General features: G+C 49.0%; 1 protein-coding gene across 2 annotated transcripts in view; it reads left to right on the forward strand.

Annotated features, from left to right (window-relative positions):
* RTN1 (reticulon 1) overlaps positions 1-12,538 on the forward strand; it is a 91,080-nt gene that overhangs the window by 68,836 nt on the left and 9,706 nt on the right. For both annotated transcript variants that reach the window (XM_015423081.1, XM_015423082.1), the window contains exons 2-4: positions 3,951-4,158; positions 8,083-8,221; positions 11,043-11,112. In XM_015423081.1, the coding sequence (XP_015278567.1) occupies positions 3,951-4,158; positions 8,083-8,221; positions 11,043-11,112 (417 nt within the window). The remainder of the gene's footprint in view (positions 1-3,950; positions 4,159-8,082; positions 8,222-11,042; positions 11,113-12,538) is intronic.

The raw sequence follows: 12,538 nt of genomic DNA on the forward strand, positions 1-12,538 counted from the left end.
ATCTCCTTTCCCTTCTCCTCCCCACAACAGACACCCTGTGAGGAAGGCGGGGCTGAGAGAGCTCTTTCGAGGACTGCTCCTGAGAGAACAGCTCTGAGAGAACTTACGACTGACCCAAGGTCACACCAGCAGCTGCATGTGGAGGAGTGGGGGAATCAAACCCGGTTCTCCCAGATTAGAGTCCACGCTCCTAAGCACTAAACTTGCTAACAACACACATCCCAAAATATGGAAATCACCAGGGTCAATAGAAAATTCTGCAGTGTCTCAGATAGATTCTTCTCCTCTTGCGAGCCAGATTTGGTCGTTTTGTGTTCATTTGATCTGCTGGTGACGTCCTCCCCATTCCTCCTTCCCTCTCTCCTGTACAGCCACCTCTCTGCCATATAATTCCATTCCTTATCACATCTCTGGCGATGAGCCTCTTTTATTCTTTCTCTTCCAACACACACACACACACACACACACACAGAGTGCTTTTTCTTCAGAGACAGGGAAGGCGTCTTCGAAAGGAAGCCAAAAACATCGAGGCCCGGCGCGCCTGGCAGGAGAGAGGCTTTCTGAGGCAAAATGCTAGCAACTCATTATGTCATTAGCCAATTATTTCTTTAATTAACGCGAGGAAGCAAGGCTCCCAGCCGTGAGTCACCGGGTGATAAGGAAGATCCGCGGTTTGTTTTGTCATCTGGAGGGGAACCGATTTAGCGCCTGTTTTGCTTCAGAGGTTAGTCATGTTCATCTGCAGTGGAATAGATAGGTCCGAGTCCAGTCGCACCTTAGGGACGAAATCTATTTGGTTGTCAAAGGCTTTCACGGCCGGAGTTCATTAGCTGTTGTAGATTTTCATGGTTTCCTGTCCGGAAAAACACAAAAGGCTCTACATCTGACAATAGCACTACAGATAAGATTAGAATCCATGTGCAAAAGAACCTCCTCAGGAAACAGGAAACCTCCTCAGGAAACAATCCATATGCAAAAGAACCTCCTCAGGAAAGCTCCTCCATTAGCATGTTCACAGCCTGGGGAACTCCTACAAAATAATGACTCAACCTTACCCCACCTTCCTGAGTAGATATAAATTCCCTGCCTACCATTTTTCTTCTCATCTTGACACAGAGAGTCCTCCATCTTTCTGTGTTATACCTCTGAGGATGCCAGTCACAGCCACTGGCAAAACGTCAGGTCCTACAATGCCAAGACCATGGCCACACATCCCGGAAAATCTACAACAGCGAATAAATCTATTTTATTGGCCCAGAAGATTCGCAACAAAGTCTTGGCATTTGGACTTGCTTATGCCCTCAGTATTCCTTTGGCAGATTCGGATGCCATCTCCTATACCCCTTGTCAAGTAGTCCTAAGAAGGACTGTTTGATTGGTTGATGGATTCCATGTGTGTAGCCAGGAGATCCTAGGATTGTCTGGCAGCCAGAAGTTCTAGCTCTTTATCATTATCCAGGGCGCACCATGAGGAGGCGAGCTAGAATTGCACCCCATATAATATTACTATATACTTCCTGTGTGTAACTCTGCTACATGATAAATCAATAAGTAAATAAATTAGGGACTAAACAAGATTTGTGAGGTAGAAGCTTTTGAGAGTCAAAGCTTCTTTCGTCAGAACTATCTCAAACTGTTTGGATCAGTGTTTGGGATGGTTGGCCCAAGAAGAAACTTGTGCGTATATTACGGGAGCCAGAGAAACACGACCGGATGCGCTGTTTGGATCTACAGAATCCTCCGTGGCTTTGTCCCTGGCAGGCGGCCGCAGATCTAATTCACATGACTTTCTGCCAAATCAGTAGTTTTTCATTTGACTCCCTTCCATTAGGAAGCCGTTTCAAAGTGTTGTCTGAAGTCTGACCAAGGAATGTTGGCCTCGTGCTCATCTCAGCTATGCACATTCGAACCTGCACCACCTCCGCCAAGAGACAGAGTGAACTGGTCACCTCAAACAGCCTGTTTTGGGTATCTCTGAAGGGCAGCAAATTGTCAATTGTTTCATTTTTAGTTATAGGCAATGCTCCCTTTAAGCTGTGGAGTCCTGTGAGCAAAAATTCTACTTTGTGAGCTGCTGGCATTAAAGTTGTGAGCAAGCCATTTGGCTGCTGCATCAACGAGTTTGCTCTGGAGCCCTCCTTCCTGAGCTAAGACAAAAATGTGTGAACTGGAGGCTAAGAAACTGTGAGCTGGCTCACACTAACTCAGCTTAGAGAGCCGTGTTGCTCTGCAGAAGGAGTGTTAGATTCGAGGACAGTAGCACCTTAGAGACCAACAAGAGTTTCAGGGTATGAGCTTTCGCGAGTCAAAGTTTGATGAAGAGAGCTTTGAGTCTCGGAAGCTGATACCCTGAAACTCTTGCTGGCCGTTAATGTGCTCCTAGATATGGGGAGGGGCTGTGACTCAGTGAAACAGCCCCTGTTTGCCACGCGGAAGGTCCCAGGTTCAATTCCCAGCATTTCTACTTAATAGAAGAAGAGTTGGTTCTATACCCCACACTTCACTACCCGAGGGAGTCTCGGAGCGGCTTTCAATCTCCTGTGAAGTAGGTGGGGCTGCGAGAGCTCTGAGAGAGCTGTGACTGACCCAAGGTCACCCAGCTGGCTGCATGTGGTGGAGTGGGGAATCAAACCCGGTTCTTTAGATGAGAGTCCTGCCTCCCTTAACCACTACACGAAACTAGAACCAGGCAGTAGATAATGTGGAAGACCCTCTGCCTGAGACCCCGGACAGTCTGAATAGACGATACCAGAGCTAGATTCGGGGGGGATCGCGGGGGATCGCAGTTCCCCCGGGTGAGGTGCAGGGGGGCGGGGCACACGACGAAGCCCCGCCCCCTTCTTCCGCCCGCTCCCTGCTTCCAGCCTCATTCTGTTGCAGAAGGAGGAAGAAGCAGGAGGGTAAGTTGGCGTCCTCTCCCTCTGCCTGGCCGAGGCCACTCCACATGGCCTCCGCAAGGACTCCCAGCCCCATCCAGGAGCTTCCCCGAGGTAGCTGTGTTAGTCTGTTGCTGCAAAATAGTCCAAGAGTTCAAATAGCACCTTTAAGACTAACAAATAGCACCTTTAAGACTAACCTTTAAGACTAAGACTAACTGAGTGGTGGGTGTGGCCTTATGACACACTTCCAGTGATGAGGGGGTGTGGCCTTATGACACACTTCCGGTGATGTCAGGGGGTGTGGCATATGGTAATGAGTTATGCTAATGAGTTCCCCTAGCTCTTTTTCTACGAAACGACCCCTGGACGATACTGACCTCGATGGACTGATGGTCTGGTTCAGTATAAGGCAGCTTCATAAGTGTTCTATATCTGTCTGTCTATCTGTCTAGACAGGGAGCAATATAGAGCATTGATAAAAGAAATTATAACCTGTCTTGAGACAGTCTTGGGAAGAAATATAAGGTAAAGAAAAACCCTATATGAATGTATTTTTTCATATATGGAATTTGGAGGTAAAAAAATAGTGACTTCCTAGGAGTTATATTAATCTGTACACATAATTCATAGAACCATAGAATCACAGAGTTGGAAGGGACCTCCAGGGTCATCTAGTCCAGCCCCCTGCACAAGGCAGGAAATTCACAAATACCTCCCCCTCCACACCTCCATTGACCGCTGTTCCACACCCAGGAGATGGCAAAAAAACCCTCCAGGATCTCCAGCCAAACTGGCCTGGAGAAAAACTGCTTCCTGACCAGCGACGATCAGCATTTCCCTGAGCTGTGTAAGAAATTGCTAGATGAGGTTGTTGGTCTCCGTTTACACCCTTGTAATTTCCCTTTTTGACCCTGCAGCGACTCTGCCAAAGAGGTGGGAGCTCAGGAATTCACAGCACCAATCTTCCTTGATACTGTTTCAGAGACCGGCTTTAACATTTTGTCTCATTCTCTCCCCCCCCCCCCCCCCCCCGTAACCCTAACCTTAACCCGAACCCTAACCCCTCCACAGCTATCGACCTGCTGTACTGGCGCGACATCAAGCAGACGGGCATCGTCTTCGGGAGCGTCCTGCTGCTGCTCTTCTCCCTGACCCAGTTCAGCGTCGTCAGTGTGATCGCCTACCTGGCACTAGCGGCTCTCTCAGCCACCATTAGCTTCAGAATCTACAAGTCAGTCCTACAGGCTGTGCAGAAGACCGATGAAGGCCACCCATTCAAGTGAGTCCTTTGCCTTTTCCATTGGCGGGAACAAGAAATGTTTCCTTTCTTCGCAAGAATGGGGAGGTAAGGGAACACGTTGCCCAAGGAAGCTTCCCTTACTGCACCCTCCCACTGGGGTTGGGAAGTTAGTGGAGATTTGAGGGTGGAACCTGGGGAAGGTGAAGTTTGGGATGGGGAGGGGGTCGGGCAAGGATGTATGCCACAGAGTCTGCCTTTCGACGCTGCCATTTTCCTTGTGGGAACTGATCTCTGTACGCTGGAGCTCAGTTATAATTCCAGGAGAATACTAGGCCCTACTTGGAGGTGGAAGGCCAGATAATGAAACTGAAACTCAAAGACTTTGGCCACCAAGTGAGAAGGGAGCACTCACTGGAGAAGCCCCTGATGCTGGGAAAGATTGAAGGGCAAAGAAGATGGGGACGGCAAAGGATGAGATGGTTAGACAGTGTCATAGATGCAACGAACATGAAGTTGAGCAAACTTAAGAGGACGGCGGAAGACAGGAGGGCCTGGCGGGATCTGGTCCATGGGGTCGCGAAGAGTCGGACTCGACTGTGTGACTGAACAACAACAACAAAAAACTCTGCCTCCCACCTTCTCCACTTGTCAGTTCTAGGTATCTGGCCCTGACCTGAATAGCCTAGTCTCTTCAGATCTCAGAAGCTAAGTAGGGCCGACCCTGGCAAGTACTTAAATGGGAGACCTCCAAGGAATACCAGGGCCAGGACGCAGAGGCAGGCAACAGCAAGCCACCTCTCTGAACATCCCTTGTCTCCAAGGCCCACTAGGGGTCTCCAGGAGTCAACCATGACTTCCAGGCACGCACATGCAAATACAAAATAAATAAATAAATAAATAAAAATCCAGGTATCTGGAAAACAAATGACATCACTTCCTGCTGCGATATCTGGACCGTCTTCTCCCATGTCTTCCTGCCCAGAAACGAAGATCACAAGGAGAGGCCCTCTTGATCGTCCTATTGACCAAAGAAGCTTATCTGATGGGAACGCGAGAGGGGGCCTCTTTAGTGGCAGCTCCGCAGTTCTGGAACGACTTCCCCAGGGGGTTGTGCCTGGACCCCTCGCTTCTCAGCCTTTAGGAGGCAGCTGAAAACAGCTTGATTCATGATGGCTCTTGACTAGTCCTTCTGCCTACCGGCAGTTTTAGATGATTGATTTTAACTCACGGGGGTTTTTAAAATCTGTTTTATTGTATTCTGTTATTATTTACATTGTAAGCCGCCTCGAGTTCCTGTAAGGTAGAAAGGCAGCGAACAGATGTTTTAAATAAATAAAATAAACTAAGCGAGGGTTACCAGCCACTTAGTGGGAGCGGGGAAATCCCCCACTTTTGTAGGCTCTTGCCCACCGCCAGCCAGCTGGCCGGCGGGGGGGGGGGGAATCCCGTCCCCAACTGACCTTTTCGGGCCTACTTACAGTTTCAGGCCTCCTTTTGGTTGGGGGGGAAGCCTGGGTTTGAAGGTGAATTTACCATAGAGTTGTGCCCAGAACCAGAGTGTCACCCCAACCAGAAGTAGGCCTGAAACCGGAAGTAGGCCCAAAACCGGAAGTAGGCCTGAACGTGCCCAACATCACTTCCGGTCTCCCGCTGGCCAGGTAAGTCGACCCAGCAACCCTAAACTAAGCCACTAGGCAGCAAGGCAAAAACTGAGGCTTAGAAATCTGAGGTCAGAGAGAAAGCAAAAGGCCTCCCAGGAATATGAACGAAAACGGACAAGGCAACGGCTGGGGCATTGCCTGTGGCCACAAACGTCTCGATTAGGGTGGCCATCTGCAGATGTCTCCAAATGAAGACAGAAGAAAGGGGGAAATGGACTAAGTTTGTGTATGCCAATTTACATTCATTGAGCCTAATTTGCACTTAATTGCTGTCGTTTAATAGAAATGCAATCCCCCACAGCGCCAGCTCTGTCCGCTGTCCAGATGTTAACTGTGGGTAGGGAATTCTTCAACCCATCCCCCGTTTTACCTTTTTGGGTCTCATCATCGTGAATTTATCCCTCTTGGCCTAGCCGGTTTGCGCTGCCCTTCTCCCCACCGCAGGAGGATCTGGATCCACTGCTCAGAAATCCAGCCTCCGGAGCCAACTCTTTCCGGCGTTATTTATTTATTATTCATCAATTTGCTTCATTTATACCTAGGGTTGCCAAACCCCCTGGTTTGCCAGGGGTCCCCCGTTTTGGGGGGGGGGGTTCTACCCCCCCGCCAGTCAGATGGCCGGAGGGGGAAGCCCTGCCCCCAACACCCACCCCCCTCTCTCCCTTTAAGTGTGTGGAACCCGTGTTTCCTCCCAAGCCCGGAGTGCCAGCTTCGTGCTCTTAAAAGGGAAACGTGGCTGCTCTTAAAGGGGAAACGCCAGCTCCTGCATTTAAAAGGGAAACACCGGCTCCTTTAAGTGCAGGGAACTGCCGTTTCTGGAGATCCGAAGCGCAGGCGGGTGGGAGGGGCAGCGGACGTCCCCAATGTGATGTCATCACGTCAGGGATGCCCCATCCCCTCCAGGGAATGCCCCCAAAGTCCCCCACTGGGGGTGGAAGATGGACTTGGCAACCCTATTTATACCCCAGTCTTCCTCCCCAAGGGGAACCCAAAGTGGTTCACATCACCCCCCCATTTTGTCCTCACAACCACCCTGCGAGGTAGGCTAGTGTGAGAGAGTATGACTGGCCCCAGGTCACCCAGTGAACTTCCACAGCATGAGTCACACCAGGGCTCCCAAATCCTAGTTCGGCACTTGAACTACCTCACTGTGCTTTGTTTCTGTTGTGGGACAGAAGCCAAATCCAGACCTTTTGGAGCCAAAGTCATTGAATCATAGAATCATACAGCTGGAAGGGACCTACAGGGTCATCTATTCCAACCCCGGAGTTGTTTTCTGTTGCCCCAGAAGGTCGGACCAGAACCAGCAGGTTGAAATTAAATCAAAAGAGTTTTCGCCTTAACGTTAGGAAGAACTTCCTGACCATTAAAGAGCGTTTCCTCAGTAAAACAGGCTTCCTCAGGAGGTGGTGGGCTCTCCTTCTTTGGAGGTTTTCCAACAGAGGCTGGCCATCTGACAGCAGTGCTGATTCTGTGAACTGAGGCAGATCATGAGAGGGAGGGCAGGAAGGGTTGCCTCAATGCTTAGTTCTCGTGGCCCTTTCTGACACGCTCAGGGAAATGCCGATCACCACTTTGGGGTCAAGAAGCCCTTTTTCTCCAGGCCAGTTTGGCTGGAGATCCTGGAGGGTTTTTTGCCCTCTTCTGGGCATGGAACAGTGGTCACTGAGGGGTGTGGAGGGAGGAGGTTATTTGTGAATTTCCTACATTGTGCAGGGGGTGGACTAGATGACCCTGGAGGTCCCTTCCAACTCTATCATTCTATGATTCTCTGATATAATATGAAGCAAATCCTGACCAGAGAACTCACCTAGTGCTGGACCTGACCACAGCAATTAAATTCTTTTACTAGTAGAGTATTTAAAAAAAAAAAAACCTCCTGCCAACCTAGCAGTTCGAAAGCAAGAAATTGCAAGTAGATAAATAGGTACCCCTTTGGTGGGAAGGTAAAAGCATTCCGTGCGCCTTGGTGTTTAGTCACGCCGGCCACATGACCACGGAAACGTCTTCGGACAGCGCTGGCTCTTTGGCTTTGAAACGGAGATGAGCACCGCAACTCTAGAGTCAGATTTGACTGGCTTTTGAGCAAGGGAACCTTTACCTTTACCTATTTTTAAAAATGCAGCATTTTTTAAAATACAGAGATTAGCTGAGCAAGGTCCCAGATCAGGATTTAACCCATGGGGGGGGTTTTGATCCTGCCTTTTAAAATGTATACTGTTTTTAATATTTTGTTATAATTTTTATCCATTGGGTAAACTGACTTGCCTGCATGTGTTTGTGTACGTGTGTTTCTCAACAGGAACTACCTGGAGATGGAGGTGTCTCTCTCCCCGGAACAGATTCAGAAGTACACAGATTGCCTCCAGTTGTACGTCAACAGCACCGTCAAAGAGCTCAGGAGGCTTTTCCTCGTTCAGGATCTGGTGGATTCCTTAAAAGTACGTGGCCGGCAAGGAGCCAAAGGGGGTTTGGAAAGAGTCATTCCTGGACATACTACAAAAAGAAGAATCTCACAGTCTATTTGCTTTTGTGCCAATAGCTCCTTTGAGCCTTTGAAAACCTCCCTCTCTCTCTCAGTGGAATTCTAGGTTCTGCCAGTGGCCTGGATCCAAACCTTTTCTGCTTGTGTGATGGCATTTCTCCTCTCAATGTAGATCCTCACATTGTACCCCCTTGCTTTTTCCTGGGGACCCCTGACCCTGGGTGGCAGCGTTCCAAGGGATGTGGCAGACTACAGTGTGAGAGAGAAGAGAGACGGGACAATTCCATTCCTCTCATAGATTTCTGCTCAGGCTTTTTTGGATCCAAGCCAGCAGAACTGTGGAGCGGCACAACAGTTAGATTTGAGCTAGCAAAGAAGGAGCAGGTCTCTTTAAGCAGAGAATGATTTTACTGTAGCTGGCTAGAATCAGGACCGTGGACAGCTCCCAGTGGTTGCAGGAGTTGCTCAGTTCGATTCAAGTCCAGTTGCACCAATGCTCCCTCTAAGCTGTGGAGTCTTGTGAGCAAAAATTCTACTTTGTGAGCTACTGGCATTTCTGAGCCGGAGGCTAAGAAACTGTGAGCTGGCTCACACTAATTCAGCTTAGAATAAAGACTGAGTTGCACCTAGACCAACAAGATTTCCAGGGTATAAGCTTTCGTGCATCGAAGCTCTGTCAGATATGAGCAGGAATCGAAATCACCAAGTCCTTATAGCCCAGTAGGTTCCGTTGATCCCAGCAGAGCAGTAGATTCAAGACAGACAAAAAAATTTTTTTGCTTCGTCACACAATGCGTAGCCCAGCTCTGAAATTCACTGACAAAAGGTCAACTGATGGCCGGTACTTTAGATGGCTTCTTTAAAAGGATTGGACAAATTCATGTTAATGGCTTAATGGCTATGAGCCACGAGGGCTGAGCAAAGATAGTTTGTTCAAAGGTGCTGGACATGGTGGGCTGAGTCCTGTAACCGTGTTCATACTCACGTCATTCCGACTACAGTGCAGATCGCTTCCTTCACCACTAATACTTCTGTTTGTTAGTTTAGTATAGGTTGATCTGTTTTAGGAACAAGGGGGCCCCTTCCCCCCTGATTCAGACCGCTTCTTGGAATATTGCAAGGAATGGGATCACTCAGCCTTTAAACTGGGTTTGGGCATCAGGGATGAATGCACATTTGCTATTCATAGAGAAGAGGGGCAACCAGTGTTCCACCGCAGCTCCCCTATCTATACCTTGTGGCTAATAGCCACTGATGGACCTCTGCTCCGTATGCTTATCTAATTCCCTTTTGAAGGCATCCATGCTTGTAGCCGCCACCACTTCCTGTGGCAGTGAATTCCACGTGTTAATCACTCTTTGGGTGAAGAAGGACTTCCCTTTATCTGTTCTAACCCAACCGCTCAGCAATTTCATGGAGTGCCCACGAGTTCTTTCACTGTGAGAAAGGGGGGAAAGGACCTCTTTCTCTCCCTGCTCCATCCCATCCATAATCTTGTCAACCTCGATCGTGTCACCCCTCAGCCGTCGTTTCCCCAAGCGAAAGAGCCCCAAGTGCCTTAACTTTTCTTCACAGGGAAAGTGTCCCAACCAGTGTTCCCTCTAAGCTGAGTTAGTGTGAGCCAGCTCACAGTTTTTTAGCCTCCGGCTCACACATTTTTGTCTTGGCTCAGGAAGGATGGCTCCAGAGCAAACCAATTTATGCAGTAGCCAAATTGCTTGCTCACAACTTTAATGCCACAAAGCTCACAAAGTAGAATTTTTGCTCAAAAGACTCCACAGCTTAGAGGGAACATTGGGGGCAACCCTAGCCCACACCATCCCACAGCGCCCACCAACACTGTTCCCTGAACATACCAACAACCCAGTTCCAGGGGTGGGAGGAATGCCAAAACCTTGGGACGTATTGTGTACACACATTCTGGGTTTTGGTCAATGCGAACTAATTATTTATTGATTTTTAAGACAATGTCGAATTAAAAGTTGTCCACGGGAAAGGGCATCAGGATGCAGCAGTTAATTGGTTTGTTACGATATTACAGACCAGATTTTTTTTATACTCTTGAAACAAAGAACAGCTCGGCATTGAAATAAAGTATGTCCTTTGCCAAGAGAAGCTGAATTCTGCAGCCTATAAAAAAAAATCACACGGATTAGTGTATCTTTGTTTAATTTGCCTAGTTTATTCTGGTTCTGCTAGGCATGGGAAGATGTGAAAATTATGCTGGGCTCTGAAGCTTTGTTGCCAAATATCTGGAAATCTTTCCCATTTATCTTATATGTCCAAAGCTTAAGGACTAGAAACTTATTAGGAAGGAAGGAAGGAAGGAAGGAAGGAAGGAAGGAAGGAAGGAAGGAAGGAAGGAAGGAAGGAAGGAAGGAAGGAAGGAAGGAAGGAAGGAAGGAAGGAAGGAAGGAAGGAAGGAAGGAAGGAAGGAAGGAAGGAAGGAAGGAAGGAAGGAAGGAAGGAAGGAAGGAAGGAAGGAAGGAAGGAAGGAAGGAAGATGTCAAGCTGCTAAATTGGGCATTGACCCCAAATTCTGAGCTTCTGTAGCTGTGGCTGAGAACCCATAGAGGTCACAAAAGTCCATACACAAATTGGTTAGAAGGGGCCAGCAACGATCATAACATATTGATTTACAGGCTTAGTCAAATTAAGCTGGTCGGGTAATCAACAACACTCTGGTGTGAAAAAAACTAAGTCTCCTGGAGTCATTTACCGTTCTGCGGACAGCCCACAGTGCTCGTGGGAGACGTAATAATTGTATCTTAATTTAGTTTGCAGTGCTAATGTGGCTGTTGACTTACGTCGGAGCGCTCTTCAATGGCCTGACTCTTCTGATAATGGGTAATGTGCATTGTTTGTTTTACGATCTCCTGTTTCAGTTTAAGTAGCGGTATCCGTTAGGGCAGAATAGCATCGTCGGCCCCACCGGGATTGTTTCCCCCTTGCCTCCCCTAGCAAGCGGCTACATATTGTTGATGTAACACGGTGGTTAGATGCGGACGGGATTTCCTGCTAATGGAAATCCTCACCTTGCTGCAGACCCCTGGTTCCCCTCTCTCGCTGTTCCTCAGTGTCTCCGGAGGTGGGGTAGCTACCGGGGCCCAGGAATTTTGGCGTGGCCCACTGCCACTACCCCTACCCACACCTCTCTCCTGCCACCTGTCTGCACCCGTGCTTCCAACAGCCCAGAATCATTGAGGAAGGGCACGTCGGGGGTGCAGAGCAGGACTGTAGCTACGTTGGGGGCTTTGGGGGGCTCCGCCCCCTTTCTCAACGGCACAGCCCCGCAAGAATTTCTCCTGTAAATGCCCTTTTCAATCATTTAAAAACAATTTTTAAAAGGTGTGGGCCCCTTTAAGCAGAGTGGGGTGCAGAGTGGGGTGAGAGCCAGTTTGGTGTAGTGGTTAGGAGCGCGGACTCTGATCAGGGAGAACCGGGTCGGATTCCCCACTCCTCCTCATGCAGCTGCTGGTGTGACCTTGGGTCAGTCACAAGTTCTCTCAGAGCTGTTCTCTCAGGAGCAGTTCTCGAATGAGCTCTCTCAGCCCCACCCACCTCACAGGGTGTCTGTTGTGGGGAGGGGAGGGGAAGGGAAAGGAGTTTGTAAGTCGCTCTGAGACACCTTCAGGTAGTGAAGGGCGGGGTATAAATCCAATCTCTTCTTCTTCTTTCATGAGCAGGTCTCAAAAGGGCTCTCTCTCAGCCCCACCTACCTCACAGGGTGTCTGTTGTGGGGAGGGGAAGGGAAAGGGGATTGTAACCTGCTCTGAGACTCCTTCGGGTAGTGAAGGGCGGGGTATCAATCCAATCTCTTCTCCTTCTCCTTGTGTAGTTGACTGATTCCCGCACTGAGCAAGGCGGTTGGAGTAGGTGACCTCTGGGGTCCCTTCTAAGTCTGTGTCAAGAAACTGGCCTCCTTGAAGAAAGTTTTTTTGCCTCAGTGTTCGCTTTCTTGACTATAAAAGTCATCACCTCCCACCTGCCGGCTCGTTCTTAGAACGGTTGCTTCGGCTGGCAGAGGCGATTGACTTGCAGCAGCTGAGAACTGTCCTCCAAAGTGCTTGACAGCTTGCAGTTTAGAGATCTATCCTGGTAACGGCTTTCTATTGTGCAGGCAAGGCGGGATATAAATCGAAATTAATAAATAAATAATAAACGCATGAATGGCTTTTCTCCCTGTACTGAGAACTTCAGCCCCACCAGGAAGAAAATTGCCCCACAAGCCACAAAACCCTGGCCACGGGCCCGGTGCAGAGTGGTGGCATTC

This window comes from Gekko japonicus, unplaced genomic scaffold (assembly GCF_001447785.1).
Source record: "Gekko japonicus isolate JY-2015 unplaced genomic scaffold, Gekko_japonicus_V1.1 scaffold345, whole genome shotgun sequence".
In the NCBI taxonomy this organism is placed as follows: domain Eukaryota; kingdom Metazoa; phylum Chordata; class Lepidosauria; order Squamata; family Gekkonidae; genus Gekko; species Gekko japonicus.